Source organism: Salvia miltiorrhiza, chromosome 3 (genome assembly GCF_028751815.1).
Source record: "Salvia miltiorrhiza cultivar Shanhuang (shh) chromosome 3, IMPLAD_Smil_shh, whole genome shotgun sequence".
Lineage (NCBI taxonomy): Eukaryota > Viridiplantae > Streptophyta > Magnoliopsida > Lamiales > Lamiaceae > Salvia > Salvia miltiorrhiza.
This window is the reverse complement of record NC_080389.1, coordinates 3,928,984-3,948,658: the sequence shown is the minus strand read 5'-3', so window position 1 is coordinate 3,948,658 and position 19,675 is coordinate 3,928,984. Positions and strand designations below refer to the sequence as shown.

The window sequence follows — 19,675 nt, the reverse complement described above, 5'->3', positions numbered from 1 at the left end:
TGTATTATATTTCATGGAGTGTATAATAATTTATTAATTTAGATAGCTATCAAATACTACTTGAGCTTGGAGCACAAGTTTCGTGAGTCATATTAGTGTAGAGAATTGCTTTTCTAATTTATTCTTATTTTTATTTGATCAAATTTTGAGGGCCACAAAATAAGTTCTTGACCATAAACCAATATAAGCTCAAATAAATCATCAAACACACAAAATCCTCATAACTAAACATCAAATATGACACACCAAGAGGTAAAAATGCATGTTTATCAGTCAAGGGAAAATCAGTCTTAATTCAAAAATCCTACGTCAGAGTTTATTGGTTTTGAATCGGGTTTATCTAGATATTAATGTTGTCGGCTCATTAAATCTATAGAGTGTCTCTTACAGTTGTCAGTCGATTAGGGTAGCAATTAGTGAAGCGTCTTTTTGATTACCGAATAATTAAGGAGAAATAAGATCACGTCAGAAGCGTCTTTGGTGGTTATAACTGGTTTGCTTGCATGAATTAAAGTTATATTTGCATCAATGATCAGAATAATTAAGCTAGGGTGGACTTAATTGATTGTTGGAATTTTTTTTATTAATTGTTAGAATTTCTATTTACTTTTTAGCGCCGTTGCCAAATTTTGTAAAACAACGCACCAAATTTGTAAAACGACGCACCAAATTTTGGCGCTGTTGCCGGGGATCGGTTTTTAAGTAGTAATTTTTCTATTATTTCGATTTGCTTTTTTATTTTATTTATTTTTTGTTTGATGTTGGTCTTGAGTTGAAGTTGAAATGTCTGAAGATGGAGACGATGACCGTGATGATAATTTACGACATTTTTCATAGATCTTTTTGCATTTTTATTTAGACGTATATTATGAATATTACTTTTTTACATTTAAATTTATTCATTAATAGTTTTATTGATTAATTTTTAAAATTTTAATTATAGTCAAATGAATAAGACAATTTCATAAATACAATTAATTTAAAAATATTCAAAACTATATAATAATATTTATGTATTTATTTTCATAATATAAAATCGTATGTGTTAAACATGCATCGCACGTTCTCACCGCTAGTAAAAGGAAAAAAAAAGCGTCTTCACTCAGTTTTCTCAGTTTTCTATACGTTGCTCGTTTCCATTTTTACACATAATTCCATTTTCGGAGCCGAAACTTCCTTGCAAGTATTTTTAGAGATTTCTTTTTTTTTTTTGGATATTTGAAAGGTCATACAATTTTTACCATTGGGACTAAAGGTCGGGCCATAAAATGTAATTATCCCTTAAACAAATTAAACCAGCTAAGACAATCATTTTTAATATTTTAGAACTAATCAAGCTGGTGAACTTGGTCAGAGAAATGAAAAAAATATTCAAACAAATAGTGATCGAATCACTCGGTTTTGCATTGATAAATTAAAATTTAACAGATCACACAACTCACAACTCAGAGGTTTGACAAATTATTTAAAAAAACAGAAAAAATAATAATTATCGATTAAATTGAATAATCATTTCTCAGTCCAAAATTGGATTAATCATGCTCCAATGTAATTGTATTGAATTCTACACTAAACAAGTATCGTGAATAATTTATAGATTTCGGTAGAATTAATTTATAATTTCAGTACAATTGATTTATAGAATCAATGGAATAATTCTAACAACTTTCACATTATTGCCAACTGCTATGATAAGATTTGTCGGTTGGCCCTACAGTTTTCTAGTCGTTGACATCGCCTACTTATTCTTTTTAATACTACCCACAGTTTTGGACCGAGTCAAAAACCAGCAAGTTTGGCACCAAAAAATGACCAATTAAGATTGAGTTGCTAGCCATTATGTTAGTATAAATAAGAAGTTAAATTAAGATTCTATCAAATTCTTGTCAAAAATTCTCATAATTATACTCTGTTTCTCTTCTACTGATATCGATCATGGCGGCCTACGCAGCCTTGGTTTCTCTAATGCATATCATAGACGACCTCGAGAGCCATCATTCCCCTCCGATTTCTCTCAACAAACAACAAGTTCAATCCCTCACTGAAAATGTCATGTTCTTGCAGGAGTTTCTCGAAGCTTATATCTCCCCTGTTTCCGACGAAGCAGATCCATTGGAGATGCGTATTGCAGATGTAGCTTATGCAGCCGAAGACGCCATCGAATCTCATATCGTGGCCAAGATTCAGCTGAGCAGATCCAGAGAAACCATTCGCAGCCGTTTCCTCAGCTGCTTTCGAGCTCCAGAGGATCCGAAGACTGTCTCATCAAATCATGATGATGATGAAGAGATGAACTTGTTTCAAGATGTGCAAAATATGATACAAGAAATGGATCAGATCAAGAGTTTGGCGATGCAGAGGAATACAGACAAGGTGGTGCTCCATGTTACACGGCGTAGCCTCGTCTCTGCTTCTTCTTCCACTGGGAAGAACAGTAGTGGCATGGTGGTGTGGTCTGAGGGTGTCGTGAATGGAATCTTGGAAAGGCTCGTTTCAGACCAATGCGAGCGCCAAGTCATCCCGATCACAGGAATGGGCGGGATAGGTAAGACCACTCTTGCCAAAACTGTTTATTCGAAGAAAATTATTGAGCAGCGTTTCGACGTTTGTGCTTGGGCTACTGTTTCTCAACAATACAACGCAAGGGAAATTCTTTGTGAACTTGTTTCTCAAGCCACTAATAAAAGCAAGGAACAACTGAGTGAAAAGAGTGAAGATAAACTAGAATTAGAGCTCTACCAGTATTTGTCAGGTAGAAGGTTTCTAATTGTGATGGATGATATGTGGAGTATCGATGCATGGGATAGGATACAACGTTTCTTTCCTGAAAATAAGAATTGTAGTCGTATATTAGTGACGACTAGGCTTTCACACTTGAGCTCCCAATTGAACAACAATTATAGCCTTCAAATGAAATTTTTAGATGAGGTTAGAAGCTGGGAACTGTTCTCAAAAACTGTGTTTGGGGTTGGAAGTTGCCCTCATGAGTTAGAGAAAATTGGAAAGAAAATAGTCGAGAATTGCAGAGGACTTCCTTTATCAATTGTTGTAGTGGGGGGTATTTTGAGAAATAGGGAACACACTCTAATAGTTTGGGAATCAATTAGTCAGAACTTAGCTTCAGAAGTGAATTTGGATAATGATAAGTTTTGCATGGAACTGTTGAAAATGAGCTATAATCATTTGCCAGTTTATTTAAAGCCATGTTTTTTGTATATGGGAGTGTTTGAGGAGGATGATTCGGTTAGAGTCTCAACACTCGTGAAGCTATGGGTTTCTGAAGGATTTTTAAAACCCATGAATGGCAAAAGTTTGGAAACTATTGCCATAGAGTTCTTAAAGGACTTGATTGATAGAAATCTCATTCTAGTTGGTGAAGTGGGGAAGACAGGAAACATAAAATTTGTCAAAATTCATGATTTGTTGAGGGATTTATGCTTGAACCAGAGCAAGAAAGATGGGTTCTATCATGTGATAGGGCAATCTAGTCCTCGAGGCTTGAGTGGGCAATCTAGTCCTCGAGGCATGAGTAGCCAACGCCGCGTTGTTATACCCAGGAACATGCCTAAGAAGAAAGTCCTTGGCGACTTGCAGTCTATGCCACGTGCTCGTTCCATTATTAGTGAATATGGGAGAGTACCGCGTATTAAGAATTCCAGGTTGCTTAGAACATTACATGCAAACAAGTTTCCTTATTTTAAAGATGCTCAGTATGTTAACTTGCGCCACCTTGCTGTTGAAGTTGGTAGCTTGTCCTCGATCTTTACCTCGTTTACTCGCTTCTGGAATCTGCACATATTGATTGTTTCTTGTAATTGGAAGGAGTTCACTGCACCTGCTGAGATTTGGAGAATGCCACAACTTAGGGATATTGAAATGACTAGAGGAATTTTTTATCTTCCAGAACCTTCGAGTGATGATGTCGTTGTCATGGAGAATCTACTGGTGCTTGAGAGAATAGCAAATTTCAAGTGCAGTGAAGAGGTGGTTAAGAGAATTCCAAATATCAAAAAATTGGGGATAAAGTATTTTGGGAGAGGGGGAATCGAGCAAGATGATTATTACTGTCTGAACAATATCAAACGTCTGTGTAAATTGGAATTCCTCCAAGTAGATTGTTGGGATGATTTTAGAGCTGCTCCGTATGCGCTCACATTCCCCCAAAGCCTCAAGAAGTTGTCTCTTTACATGAATGGTGGCTTTGAATGGGAAAAAATATTGGAAAAGATAGGTTCAATGCCCCTTCTCGAGAAGTTGAAGTTGTGGTTCGGGCGCTTTGGAACAGGCAAGTGGGAAATGGTTGAAGGCCAATTCCCTTCCCTCAAATACTTGGAATTGGGTTGGTGTCTTAGTTTGGAGCATTGGACTGCGGAATCGAACTCCATCTTTCCATGCCTTGAGAAGCTTCATCTTTATTTAATGGAGGAGTTGAAGGAGATCCCGACTCAAATTGGAGACATACCGACGCTGCAAAAGATATTGATGAGCAATTGTGGCGAATCTGCTGTGATGTGCGCAAAGGAGATCGTAGAGGAACAAGTGGAATTACAAGGGGAAGATCTGCCATTTCATGTTCAAGTTTGGGTTCGGCGTAAGAACGAAGCACTAGTGCAGATAGTGCAGAGCTTGGCAGGTCCCAACTTCGAAGCATATGTATTACCGTATTAGCTAGCTAGGTTTTACCACCATTATCTCTCTTGTTTTTGTGTATTTGCTTATTTTTCTTTAATCCTCTTCCCTCTCACCTCTTTATCATCTGTCAACAAAGAGAGAGAGAGAGAGAGAGAGGGAGAGAGATGGTTCTCAATATGTCATCCAATTCGTCGTTCATCTCGAATATCAACTTCTTAAGAGAGTGTGGGAAGGTAATCTTAGGCAGAGAAGCAGAATAAAATAAAACAATGCTAACAAACACTACAAGAATACTTCACATTACTATAATGTGCAGCGACTAACTAGTGTCGCCCGAGAAGGAGGCTGTGTCTCCAAAATTAAGAAGAGAGATTGAGAGAGAAATGATAGGGTTGGGCTCACTTTTCTCATTCTTAGACTTGGGCCTTTTCTTTTATGGTTTTTATTGGGCTTTAGCCCACTAAGGCAAGGCTGCTATTTTACTCCTCATCCCTTGTGATTGTGAAAAATTGTAAAGAGGTGTTTGATTTGGATGATATATATAATTGATAAAATAATTCAATTTAATTGAATAATTGGCTGTATGTTTCGACCGATGATGAATAGCTTTTGCTATAAAGTAATAAGTTAGTTCTATACGATGAGTGAATTTTTGGTAGAAAGTATTCAATATCACTTAAGATCCACTGTATCAAATTTTATGTCCCATGACTCTCAATCTTTTTTATTATTTATTTATTTTCTTTCATCATTTTCTTTCTACAATTATTATTAATTAGTGTTTATTCCACTTGATTAAGGTAGATAATTATTTTTTATTAGTTAAAACATTGGATCTCATCCATTCAACGTAAAAGCATGCTTCACTTGAAAAAAAATCAAGATGCATAAAAACTAACCATTCACATTAGATGTCAAAAACAATAAGGGAAGAATTAGTTTTGATTATTAGAAAATATGTCCATAAATTTTCATTTTCGAATAAATTTCTACTTCGATGAATCAATACATGCATTCGTGCAAGAACCATTTTTTTATTCTTCAATGTAATTTGAAGCGTTTTTACATGACAAAATAAAAATGTTTATATTACTCAACTCTGATAAACCTGGATTTGTAGTAGCTAGATCTGCCAAGTGTGACTTTAAACTTGCGATAATATTAAAATAATATGAATATATTAATTTATTTATAATTGTGTCTATGTATGGTTTATATATTTGGGCCTTAAATGGGCTGAAAACATCTTATTTGGGCTTTCCTTATCAAAAAGGGAATCCCTAGCTAATTTCATCATTGTTAGTATCAATTCAATCCTCATAACAATATAGAGAAATTTTGAAGTAAAAAATTATTGATGTCGTTTGAAGACCATGATATAGGTTATCCTATTTACAATTATTATTTTGAACGTATGTTTCTCTGTTCCGAAAAAATTATTATTCAGTTATTTTGTTACCGAGTGTCCTAAAGCTAAAATTGAAATTGTGATCACACAAATCCAGAACATGAGCTTCAAGAGCCTTTGATAAATTTTGAATTTAAAAAATCCTCTATATTAATTTGAGAATAAAATAGATAAATTCTAAAAGTTCGAATAGACATAAACGAAAGGTTGAGATAGAATGCGATATTAACCCAAGCAATAATATAAAAATATCTTATTGTGAGAACTGTAATTAAGAAATTATTATTGATTTTCTTTGAAAAAAACAAAAAACAAATAACTTATAAATTAATTGCATTGAACCTATAAAATATCTATACTAAATAAGTAGGGTTAATTTCATGATATAATTCTCAGTGTTTAGCAATAAGAATATATACTCCACTAAAAATGCTATCTTTCGTAAGAATGAGAATTAATGGATATGAATAAATCAATGAAATCTACTAATAAGACTTTTATAATGCAAAAATAATCATTTAAACTTGGGTTCGAGTCTTAGAGAGGTTGAAAATTTCATCAATTAATTGATGCTGCATCGAGTTGGACTTGATCGTCAACGCGACATGCTATGGTGAGAATCCTTTCGTGGAGTGCAAGCGGGAGGGGTCGCGGTATGTGAACTGGGATTGAATTCATTACACAGAGATTCATCTACTCTTGTCTTGTCGTCTCCACTACATTTGTAATAATCTTCGGCCTTTGCTTATTGTATTAATCTGATATCTATTCTGTCATGGTTAGTTTTTATGCATCTTGATTTTTTCTTTTCCCTAGTGAAGCATGTTTATGTGTTGAATGAGATAAGATTTTTGAATTTGAGACTTCCATTTTCTTCCTCGAGGCAGTGTATTTTAATTTAAATACAAGAATGTGTAGACCCATGTTGAAACAAACGAATAAATAAAGGACTTTGAGGGCTGCGTGAGACTAGTTTTCAGCCAAGAGAAAGAGAGATTAGAGAGATGGGGATGGGCTGTATTTATTAGGCCCCTATTTTTAAGTTGGGCTCAGCTTATATTTAAATGTAAACTTATACATGGGCTGATTTATAAATTGATTCATATCTATATTTTTGAAAATCGACCGTACAATCCATAACCTTTCATTTTCATCTCAAATTTATACGTTGATCGGTTTTTATCCATGTGGACTTGGAAATTCACACGGAGGTAGCCGAAAATGACAGGGTGGCCACCGAAAATGACACGTGTCAATTTTCGACGTCCACGTAGATAAAAACCGAACACTGGACAAATTTGAGATGAAAATGAAAGGTTATGGCCGATTTTCGAAAATAGGTGCAATTCCAAATTCCGGAATACATTATGGATTTAAGGCTATTTACCCCAAAATTAATCATATATTAAAAAATGCAAAAAATTAGTAACACTTCATCTCCATATAGATTTCAGTTTTTATTCATATTGTTGAAAAACATTTTAAGATGATTTTGTCCTTTTTTTATCCACAAACACAATTTCCATAACATTGGGGCGCACATGTTATCAATCCCTCGCATCCTTCGTCACTAGTTTCTGATCCTGATTGGAAGTGGCATTCGCATGTCAAAATATCTGTTAACACCTCTTTAGCGATACATTTTTGTGAGGCACACTCTGCTTCACTCCGACACGGAGGTCCTTCAACAATAGTTCATAATTAATAAAAGATGGTATATAAATATTCGAATACAACATCAAAAAAATTTATTAAAATTACCATATTCACTGAACATATATCTTAGCTCGTCAAGACAAATGCAAACGCCATCCAAGCATGATGGAGGACCTTTATTGCATCTAATTTTACAGTCCTCACGTGACACGCATTTTGCTAATGACATTTTAGCTGCATTTATCCGAAGAAGAAAAACATCAATTATACAAAACTTAAAACAACAAGTTGAAGAATACATCTTCAAGATTGAAGTCTATTTCATATATATAGGGTTAGGATCAATGGGGAATTCTATATTATTTGTTCTGGATAAGTCAATAACTCTATAACCAACAAACACATAAGAGTAATTGGTAAATTAGCCAATACTTTTAGTTGAAATAAATACATATTACTTCATGCTTTCAAGTCGTTTAGAATTATAAAATAGAAAACAAATGACACAAAATTTATCTTTAAAGCCTTATATGTTATATGAGTCATCTATAAAAACTATTATATTTATAACTCTAATAAAAACTTTAGTTGAATAAAAAAGCAAGCTCAGAACACACTAGAGGAAGAGATGCTGACCATCAACTATCATTAACAAAAAGATGATCGTAAAAATCGACTTTTGAGAAACCATGTTAAATAATTTGATGATGAATGCTTACACTGAAATTGTATATTGAATAGTCTTTTCTACATATTTATATAGTGTTTCAAATACGAACTCTAAATATTTCATTAATTATTATAGTTAACTGTACATTCTATAATTTTCACATTGGCATATAATATTATTTAATCAAGTATGGTGAATAAAGATCTTGTACAAAACAATACTAATTTCCAAGATACATATTGATTCATTCTATTTATAAACAATTTCTTTGTTTATGTTGTACAGAAACGCTTTAAATTATATTGAAGAAGAAAAAAATAGTTCTTGCACGAATTTAATTATTCGGAAATGAAAATTTAAGGACATATCTTCCAAATAATCAATACTACATTTCCCTTTTGCTTATTTTATTGAGTGAATTTTGAAAATACCTACTTTTCTTTAGTAAAATAAAAAATTAGCCATTAAGATAAACTTAAAAAAATATCCACTTTTATAAAAAATAATCACACTTACCATTTTAACCCTTTAGCCACTACCCTTTAAAAAAAATGCATTTTACAACCAAATGAAATTCACAACCAGTAAAATTCACAGCGAGAATTTATTTTGGTTGTGAATTCAAGTAGTTCTGAATTTGAGTTTTAATGTTTGAATTCACAACAAAAAACATTAGTTGTGAATTTACAACTAGCAATAGAATTGGTTGTGAATTTGAGATTTAAAACTTGAATTCACAACCAAAACAACTAGTTGTGAATTCGAGCTTTAAAATGAATTCATAACCATGATTTATTTTGATTGTGAATTTTTTATTGTAAATTCAAGTAATCGTAAATTTGAATTTTAAAGTTTGAATTCACAACCAAAACAATTAGTTGTGAATTCGAGCTTTTGATTGTAATTCAAGTAATCGTGAATTTGAATTTTAAAGTTTGAATTCAAGTAGTCGTGAATTTGAATTTTAAAATTTGAATTCACAACCAAGTCTATTGTGAATTTTTATTTGTGAATTCAAGAATATTTAGTTGTGAATTCATATATGTGATTGTAAATTCATAATTCTAGTTGTGAATTTAAAAATATCAAATTGTGAATTCATAGATTTGATCGTAAATTCAAGAGCATTAACCAAATATTCTAATTAATTAATTATACATTATGTGTGGAGAGGGAGAGCGTTCCAAAAAACCACATTTCTCTCACGAAGTTCATCGAAAACCTTACGCGCAACCACCGTACCAAAATGACTTTGGATGCCTTGATTTCTCTCAAGCTCACAACTGCTGTTATACTAGTTGAACTCAAGATACAAAATGATCATTACAACATATAAGGCTTCTTAACACCGGCCCACCGTCGTTCAAGTTGATTCCTCTTTGTTGAACTAATAAACACCAAAACAGATCCAAAGGAATTCCATTCCATTTATGATGGCGAGCAAAACAGAACGACAAAATTGAATGCTTTTTCCAGCCTAAATCCAAAAAAATCCTAAACAAAATTAGATCACTTCCGCAACAGACGACGAAAACAGAGGATGCTACAGTCATCAATAATCAAAATGCTAAATCGAAGAGCTAAGCAAATTCACGAACCGGCATCGAACAATGACCTCCCATTGAAACTCCCCTCACCGGATCGCAGATCTCTCCCCGCCTTATCACTCGAACGCAGCTTCTGCGACGGGGAAATTAGCACCATTCCTCCTCCTCCTCTGCCGCCGAAATGGATATTGGGCCCATTCCTCTCTTAAAAGGCCTTATAAGAGAGAGGTTGCCTCACCATATAAAGTGGCTCATGCCACCATCTCCAATTCAATGTGGGACACTTCAATACACCCCCCGCACACGCGCAGCGTGGCATGCCACCATCTCCAATCCAATGTGGGACACTTCAATACACCCCTCGCACGCGCAGCGTAGACTATCCCAAACGCCATCTGTTGGCAATGATATTGGGGGGCTCATCATTGGATTCGATTGGCTCTGATACCATATTAGAAATGGATATTGGGCCCATTCCTCCCTTAAAATGCCTTATAAGGGAGAGAGTTGCCTCACCATATAAAGTGGCTCATGCCACCATCTCCAATCCAATGTGGGACACTTCAATAAAGAGAGAGGAGAGTACCAAAAAAATAAAAAAGAGAAGAGAGAGGGGCTCTAGTACTGAAAAGAAAAGACAGAGAAGATTGAGAAAGAGATTTTTTTTTGGAAAATTGTAAATATTTAAAAAGGGGTATTTTAGAGAGAGGAGAGAGAGGTGCTCTAGTACCGAAAAGAAAAGACAGAGAAGATTGAGAGAGAGAATTTTTTTTGGAAAATTGCAAATATTTAAAAAGGGGTATTTTAGTCTTATTAGGTAACTAGGTGGGTAAAATTTTATATAAAGTGGGTAAAATTTTATGTTTTTATCTTATAGGCTCAAATTTATTTTTGCTATATGAAAGTGAGTATTTTTGTATATTAACTCTATTTTATTTAACATCTAACTTGAATGGTTAGTTTTTATGCATCGTGATTTTTTTTTCCCATTGAAACATATACTCCCTCCGTCCCGTTAATGAAGTCCCCTTTCTTTTGGGCACGGATATTTAGGAGAGTTAAAGTGGGAAAGGGCTGAAATAAGAGCATTTCTTAAGATATAAAATAAGAATCATTTTCAGCCCTTAAATCATCAAGATCTACGGTTGATTCATAATCCTGTTGGATAGATTTATGATCCTGAGTTCGAATCCCAAAGGTAGCAAAAATTTATTTTTCACAATTCATACTTTTATACAGCGAATTCATACGTGTTCTACATAAAATTCATACATTAAAAATTGCTCTTATTTCTTATTTTAAGATGTGCTCTCATGGTAGCCCACCCCGTGATGTGTGTGATTTAGTTGTCTAGATTCATGTTTATTATCGTGTGTTTTTATTTGATTTTGCTCAAGTTCGTTGGCATTTTGCGTAGGAATTGCGTGGATGGAGAATGAAGATGGCAGATGTCGGGAGATGATGAAAGTCGAGAATTTTGGATCAAGTTGAATGCTTTTGGAAGAGAATTAGAGATTGGGCTTCAAGTTATTTATTTTAGATTTAATTTAGCCCAAAACTATTATTTTAATTAATTTTGAAGTTTTATTTTGCTAAAGGGCCGAGAAGCCCAAAGTTGGATTAGGGAGCGGCACTTAAGGGTTTTAAATCCTTTATTTTGTTAGTGATAGCCGCCAGTTAAGTAGATAGAAGTTAGGATTGGTTTTAATTCTTAAAAAAAAGCACACACGTCAATTAGTATATATTCAAGTTTGACTTTTGCTTTTGTAGTAGCCCCACCGTATTTATACTATTGTTGATTATATAATTAAATTCACATATTAGATTCTAATATAGATAGTCGTCAAATAGAGGACCGTAGTAATCCAATTTCTATTTGGGATTAGCTGATTAAATAAGAAATATAGATTCAATTATTCATATTATTATTTGGGCAGCCCACCAATCCATACATGTAAGTTTAGTTTCAGCCCAATAGTGTTATTATTTGGGCTTAGGACTTTATTTGGTAACTACAGTCCAATTATTATTTATAAATTCAGTTTTAGATTAGCCCAATAACTGTATTGGCCCAAAATGTAATAAGAAGCCCAGTTTCATTAACCCAACTGTTACTCTATTCTTGAATGGATTGATCAGATCGAATTGGCTGCATTTATCTTGTAAAGAAACAAGATTTTTTGTGAAAGAACACGTAGAGCATGATACTACACGTATCATGTGATTTAACACGTATCTCTCACCTTTCCACCCAGCTACTTCGTTTAACCGACTCAAACCATTATAAATATGGTGAGTTACAGTAGTCTCATCTTTTTCCCATTCTGCTAATTCCAAACAACAAAGCAAATCATCTATAATCGTCTACAGCAGCTTGTGCAGTTTGTATAAAGAAGGTAGTCTTTCTTTTCTCTTTATGTACATAATAACAGTTAAAAATAGTGAAAACAGTAGTAATAGTAATAAGCTACAGACATCCCTATTCAGATTCAGCAACACAATCCCAGTTTCTCGATAATCAATAAATAAACAGATTTACATCATATAAAAATTGAATCTTGAGCAGTAGACAACTGTCACTCTGAGTAATCCCTTGAAACCTCGGTTCCTGAAATAGAACAAGTGAAGATTCATTATTTTGTGATGTTAAAGCTGAAATAGAAATTAGATTGGAGATTTTGCTGGAATTAGATTTTGAACTGGTGATTGAAATAGAGAAAGGGAAAGGAGAGGTTAGCAGCGGCAGGCCGCGAACCACCGCGACGGAGGAGCGGCTGGTGGCGGCGACCATCGGCGCTGCCTGAGCCACGGCAGCCGCGGTGGCTGCTGCAGTAGAAGAGAGAGGGAGATTGAGCAAGAGATAGTAAGATAGAGTGTGAGATAGAGACAGACAACAGGAAGAGAGTGAGAAAGGCAGAACGAGGTAGAGGGAGAGAGGAGCGGGGCAGGCGGCGGCGAGCGCCGGCGCTGCAAGCGCCGTCGTAGCTTGCGGCGGCCGCCGCACCCTGGACAGAGAGAGAGAGAGAGAGCGAGAGATCGAGAAAGGGCAGAGAGAGAGGGAGTTCGAGGGAGAGAGCAGAGATAGAAGTAGAGAGAGAGACAGGGACTTACCTGAGTCAGAAGAGGCGGCGGCGTGACAGAGACGACGGAGGGGCGGCAGGCTTCGCCGGAGAGACGAATTCCAGAGGGGATGAAGAGAGGTCCTAGGATTTTGATTTTATAATTTGGGGATTGAAACATAGGGAAAGGAAAAATGGAGAGAAAGGAAGGGGGGAGAGGAGAGGCCGACCACGCCGCGCCGGAGGCGGCGAAGGCCGGCGACGCTCACCGGAGACAGGGAGAGAGAAAGAGGACGACAGAGTTGAGAGAGAGAGAGAAGGAACGCAGAGAGAGAATGTAGATGTATGTGAGCGTGAGGAGATAAGAAAGAGAAGTTAATTTGATTCCTTTTATTAAAGGGAAGAATATAGGATTCTTAATTTATTTAGTCTAAAAATAGTTAATTGGGCTACTAATTATTGGATCAATTAAATTTTGTTGGGCTTTGGATTAATTCTGTAAATGGCCCAGATTTATTTTAATTGGACCTTTGATTTATTCAAACAAACTGCATTATTATTATTTGAGCCTAATAATTTATGTAAATAAGATTAACTATTTATTTATACTTAGAAGTAGTTAATTAAAGCATTAAATATAGAATTATTTTAGTTAGTAGTTAAACCTATATTAGATCATCTTAGAATCAAGCTCTTTAAAAATAAAGAGGGAATTTATAATAATTCTACGTTAGTATTTATTTTTAATTAGTGTGAATAGAATTGATTAATGCCAGAGTTATAATTATTGCAGTTTCAGTCTAAGTTGGTTTGTTGATAAGTTTGTCAAACAACTAGTCTACATCCCAAGATTTCCAATAGAAATATCACCTTAAAACCAACATAAGTGTTCTTTAAGTTAAATTCATATTATTTTCTCGTTATCTACTTAGTTAGTTAATCTATATTGAAGGTCATATACAAGAGAAGGTGAATCCATAGTTCAGAATCACCTGAATCATCAGACCACGATCAGGTGGGCTTTCTTATATAAAAATCAAAGTTTAGATTATGCTGCAGTTGAATAAAATCTTGCAAACTATTATCATTGCCTATCAATTTTAAGATTTATGTATGATACCTATCTGACACCAGCAGTTAATCGAATTCGGGTCCTGTTCTATCCAGATGTTAGACAGGATTAGTGTACACAAGGGACCGTGAGCCAGTTAGCGTATCGGCCGGTCTAGGACCGTGAGCCGGTTTAGCGTATCGGCCGGTCTAGGACCGTGAGCCGGTTTAGCATATCGGCCGGTCAGTGACCGTAGAAGGTGGCCACCTTCTCGGCACACAGTTATCATTGCAGATATGGTAGAGTACAAAAGAACATAGTCTGATCAGACGAACTTTAGTACAAGTAAATGACTAGTGGGTACAGACTTTTTACTAAAACCTCTGTACGCCATGAGAAAAGGCATGATAATTTACAGCTTTAGTATGTATGTACGTATCTTTGGCATGTGTCCACTGAGTATTTTATACTCAGCCCTGTATGTATTTATAAACGTGCAGGTTGAGCAGAGACGATGATGAAATGGTGTCGAGCGGTCTTTTGTTTTGGTTGAATGTATATTTCGAGACGCATGTCTTTAACATGCCTCTCCAGTCAGTCTTCCGCTTCGAACACTTATTTTGTGTAAAGATCACAATAGGTCTTCTCTATTGTGATTCTCGTATGTAAACAACATCTTTGGCTTGTAAAATCCTTTCAAGTTTATAAAGAGTGACTTCTTTATACATTAGAATTTTCTTCTGGTTCAGTGTAAACTTTCGATCCGCTTCTACAAATTAATCCCTTTCTTATTCCCGCTTCTTAATTCCCTCCATTGGTCATGATTCCCCGGATTAACTATCCTTAGTTAAGCCCGGTCGTGACAGAGTGGTATCAGAGCAGTTTTTGCACTGACCCTCAAATTCTTTCAAGTCAAGTCTAGTTTGATTCACTAGACTAGTTTTAATTAATTAGCAAACTCTCGACACCTTCTCGCATCTTGCTCAAAGAATATAGAAAGGTAAGAAACTAGTTGATTGAGATAGTACATGATGTATTGATTTCACAAAAACTAGAAGTGAATAGAGACAGAGTTGAGTTCGGTGATTATATTCGGGGCTAGCTACTAAGAAGAATAGACACCAGAGGAATGAAGATCTAGTAGCGTGTAACCTCGATACGTTCGTAATGACGAGTTATTGATGGTAGTGAAAGGCGAATGTCACTCCTGAGTGAGAGACATAGGCATGGTCTTTCTTTTCAGGGTCTTATGCGACGAATCCCTGAAATGACTATCGCCATTTTAGTACGATAATACGATTAACTAAAATTCGGAAGTGATATCACGTGTAACTGCCTTGCAATAGTAAGTCTAAGAATAATTAGACTAATTGTGACCATAAGGTTTTAGTTGTGATAGTATAAACGCTCCGAAGCCCTTTTTGACCATAGAGGCATTCATTTTATTAGAATGTCCTGTGATGTAGTACATAGCGTGATAGTATGTTTGACTGTTAGAAAGTCATACTATGTACTAGTAATGTACAGAAAGACCTTTCGAGGCAATTTTGGTAATGAGAAGCATAATTATATGTATATGTTAACTAGATGGGTATTAATTATGAGCCAGTTATGATAATGCCAAACCTGATGTACAATAACAAGACAATATTTACTAGATTTGTTTTGTAATTATCAGAATGCCACGAGGTAGACCTAGACGGGTGATGGAAGAACCAGCAGGACAGGATATACCACCACCACCACCACCATTGCCACAACATAGGACTGAAGAATTGTTTTTACGCCAAAATCCACCAACGTTTAACGGATCAGGAGATCCGACTGAAGCTGAAACTTGGATAAGAGCAATGGAACGTATTTTCAATTTTCTTCACTGCACCGAGCAAGAACGTTTGTCTTGCATATCTTTTCAGCTGGTTGGATCAGCTGATTTCTGGTGGGAAACTAAACGGAGAGCTCTTACTCTAGTTCAAATGGAAAACTTTACTTGGGAACAATTCAAGGTGGGATTGTATGATAAGTATATTCCGAAAAGCTATCGAAAAAAGAAGGATGCCGAATTTTACAATCTCCGGCAGGGTAAGATGACAGTCACCGAGCATGACAGAATATTTTGTGACTTATCTCGTTATGCACCGACCCAAGTAGATACTGATCAGAAAATGTCAGAGAAATTTTGCAGTGGGTTACGACCTGAGATTAGGATGACCTTAGCTGGTCATGAAGGATTGACTTATGCAGATGCGCTCAGTAGAGCTTTGGATATAGAAGCCGCTATGCCAACAGAAAGGGTAATACCTATACCAATGTTTGTACCAGCACCCCCACCGATGCAGTCTCAGAATTTCAAAGGAAAAAGAAAGTGGAATGACACGGGGAATAACCAACCCAATAAAAAGATATGGCAGGGACAGGGACAACCTCAACAACAAGGGTTGGAAAAACCATTTGATTTTGGACCCAGGGGAAATATTCAAGGACAACAAAAGATTCCCACTTATCCAAAATGTAATCGAGTACACCCAGGTGTGTGTAAGGCTGGTAGTGATGCTTGTTATACCTGTGGCCAGAAGGGTCACTTTTCAAAATTTTGCCCAACCAAACAACAAGGATCAGGATTCAGACAGAACCAGCCAACTCGAGTCCAACCTCTAAGAGCGGTTCAAGGACACCCCCAACTACAACAGCAACATCAACGACAACCGCCGAATCCTCAACATCAGCAGTTGATTCCGCAAATTAGAGCTTATCATCTGAAACAGAAGCAACTTGAGAAGACTCAGGGAAACCTGGCAGGTATGGGTAAACTTTTGGATATACCTGTCATAGTTCTGTTTGATACTGGTGCATCGCACTCTTTCATAGCAAATGCATGTGCGGATACTTTGGAATTAAAAACAGAACAAGCTAAGCATAGGATGAAAATACATTCACCTATAGGGGGGACTACGATCACGTCACATTGTTGCTCTAACCTAGAAATAGAGTTAGGGACTTTTAAAGTGGTCGCAAATAACTTGAATCTTATGCCTATGTGGGACACAGATATAATTTTAGGCATGGATTGGTTAACTGAGAATTATGCCACGATCCGTTGTAATGAGAGGCAGATTTCTTTCCAACTCCCAGGAAAAGAACCAACGAGTTTTCATGGAATTAGTATGGGTAAGAGGATACCCGTAATTTCAGCGCTGCAAGCATGGAAGATGATGAAAAAGAAAGATTCTCAAACCTATCTTGTTTATTTAAACGGAGAAGTTAAGGATACAAAAACAATAGATGAAGTAGCAGTTGTACGTGAATTCCAAGATATTTTTCCAGAAAAGTTGCCTGGATTACCACCAAATCGACAAATAGAGCTTGCGATTGACTTGGAACCTGGATCTGCCCCAATATCAAAGGCACCTTATAGAATGGCTCCAAAGGAACTGGAAGAATTAAAAATCCAACTTCAAGAACTATTGGACCTAGGTTTTATCAGACCTAGTGTGTCACCATGGGGAGCACCGGTACTTTTTGTGAAAAAGAAGGACGGTACAATGAGAATGTGCATTGATTACCGTGAGATCAACAAAATCACGCTCAAGAATAAATATCCATTGCCGAGGATTGAAGATTTGTTTGATCAACTGAAGGGTGCAAGTGTATTCTCAAAAATCGATTTAAGATCTGGATACCATCAGTTGAGAATCAAACAGGAAGACATCCCTAAAACCGCATTTAGAACGAGATATGGACACTACGAATTTGTAGTTGTACCATTCGGATTGACGAATGCCCCAGCGGTATTTATGGACCTCATGAATCGAGTCTTCCACCCATACCTAGATAAATTTGTTCTAGTGTTCATTGATGATATCTTGGTTTATTCTCAAAACCAAGCAGAACATGAAAAACATTTAAGAATAGTTCTGGAAACACTGAGAACGGAACAACTTTATGGAAAGTTTAGCAAAAGTGAATTCTGGCTCAATGAAGTAACATTTCTTGGACATGTTGTGTCATCCGACGGAATCAAGGTGGACCCTGCAAAAGTACAGACGATACAAGAGTGGAAAGCGCCAACTAACCCTAATGAAATAAGGAGTTTCTTAGGCTTAGCAGGATATTACAGGAGATTTATTGAAGGATTTTCAAAAATAGCAAGACCCATGTCACAATTACTCAGAAAGGGAGTTAAGTTTACATGGACAAGTGAATGTGAGGAAAGCTTCCAAGAACTAAAAAGGAAATTGACTACAGCACCAGTTTTAGCCGTACCAGAAGCTAATAAAGGTTATGACATCTACACTGACGCATCAAAGAATGGACTAGGTTGTGTGTTAATGCAAGAAGGAAGGGTGATAGCCTATGCATCTCGACAGCTTAGGCCTCACGAATTGAACTATCCTACACATGACTTAGAATTAGCAGCAGTAGTACATGCGCTAAAGATTTGGAGACATCACCTTTATGGGGTACGATGTGAAATCTTCACAGACCACAAGAGTCTAAAATACTTCTTCGAGCAAAAAGATTTGAACATGAGACAAAGAAGGTGGCTCGAATTAGTAAAGGATTACGATTGTGGAATAAACTACCACCCTGGCAAAGCTAATGTGGTTGCTGATGCTTTAAGTCGTAAAACTCAACCACAGTTGGGATTTTTCCTTACTCAGGAGAAAGAACTGGTAGAAAACTTTAGTAGAATGAGTTTAGAAGTGGTACAACCCCCACATACGACGCAATCTATCATTGCAACAGTTTTGGCAGAACCAAATCTTCGAGAAAGAATTGTCAATGCGCAAAGGAAAGATGAAATATTAGAGAAATTGCGCTTGAAAATCAGAACGGACAAACCTACAGGTTACGAGGAAGCTGCTGATAATGCTATTATGTTTGAAGGAAGATTGTGCATTCCATGTGATGAGGAGCTCAGAAATACAATCATGAGTGAAGCTCATGACACACCTTACACCGCTCACCCTGGAAGTACGAAAATGTATCAGGACATGAAGAAGAAGTTTTGGTGGGACGGAATGAAGAGAGACATAGCTTCTTACGTTGAAAGGTGTTTGACATGTCAGCAGGTGAAGGCGTTGCATCAACGACCTTATGGAAAGCTACAACCGTTACCGATTCCAGAATGGAAATGGGACCATATTACAATGGACTTCGTTACCAGTTTACCCAAATCAAGAGGAAACCACACTGCTATTTGGGTAGTCGTAGATCGACTAACGAAGTGTGACCACTTTATCCCAATTTCCATTACTTATGGATCAGACAAACTAGCTCAAATGTATGTCCGAGAGATTGTACGCCTCCATGGAATACCTATGTCAATCACTTCGGACAGGGATTCAAGATTCACCTCTCGATTTTGGACTAGTCTGCAGAAAGAGCTAGGCACTCAGCTGAATTTTAGTACTGCCTTCCATCCACAAACAGACGGACAGACGGAAAGAACAATTCAAACACTGGAGGATATGCTAAGAACAATAGTGTTGGATAGAGGCGGTGCTTGGGAATCAGTGTTGCCACTGGTTGAATTTGCGTATAATAATAACTATCAAGCAACCATTAATATGGCACCATACGAGGCATTGTATGGAAAGAAATGCAGGTCGCCACTTTATTGGGATGAAGTAGGCGAGAGAAAGAATCTAG

The 19,675-nt window shown here is 36.3% G+C and overlaps 1 protein-coding gene and 1 long non-coding RNA gene across 2 annotated transcripts; one reads left to right on the top strand and one right to left on the bottom strand.

Annotated features, from left to right (window-relative positions):
• The first annotated feature begins 1,935 nt into the window (after positions 1-1,935).
• On the top strand, positions 1,936-4,668 carry LOC131018124 (putative late blight resistance protein homolog R1A-10). The gene has a single exon (XM_057946846.1). It carries the CDS (start codon positions 1,936-1,938, stop codon positions 4,666-4,668), a length of 2,733 nt encoding a protein of 910 aa, XP_057802829.1.
• A 7,627-nt stretch (positions 4,669-12,295) lies between these two features.
• LOC131017030 (uncharacterized) lies at positions 12,296-13,352 on the bottom strand. The gene is made up of 2 exons (XR_009099346.1): positions 13,025-13,352; positions 12,296-12,521 (listed from the first exon to the last, which is right to left on the bottom strand). It is a non-coding gene; the product is annotated as an uncharacterized LOC131017030 (long non-coding RNA).
• Positions 13,353-19,675: the final 6,323 nt, after the last annotated feature.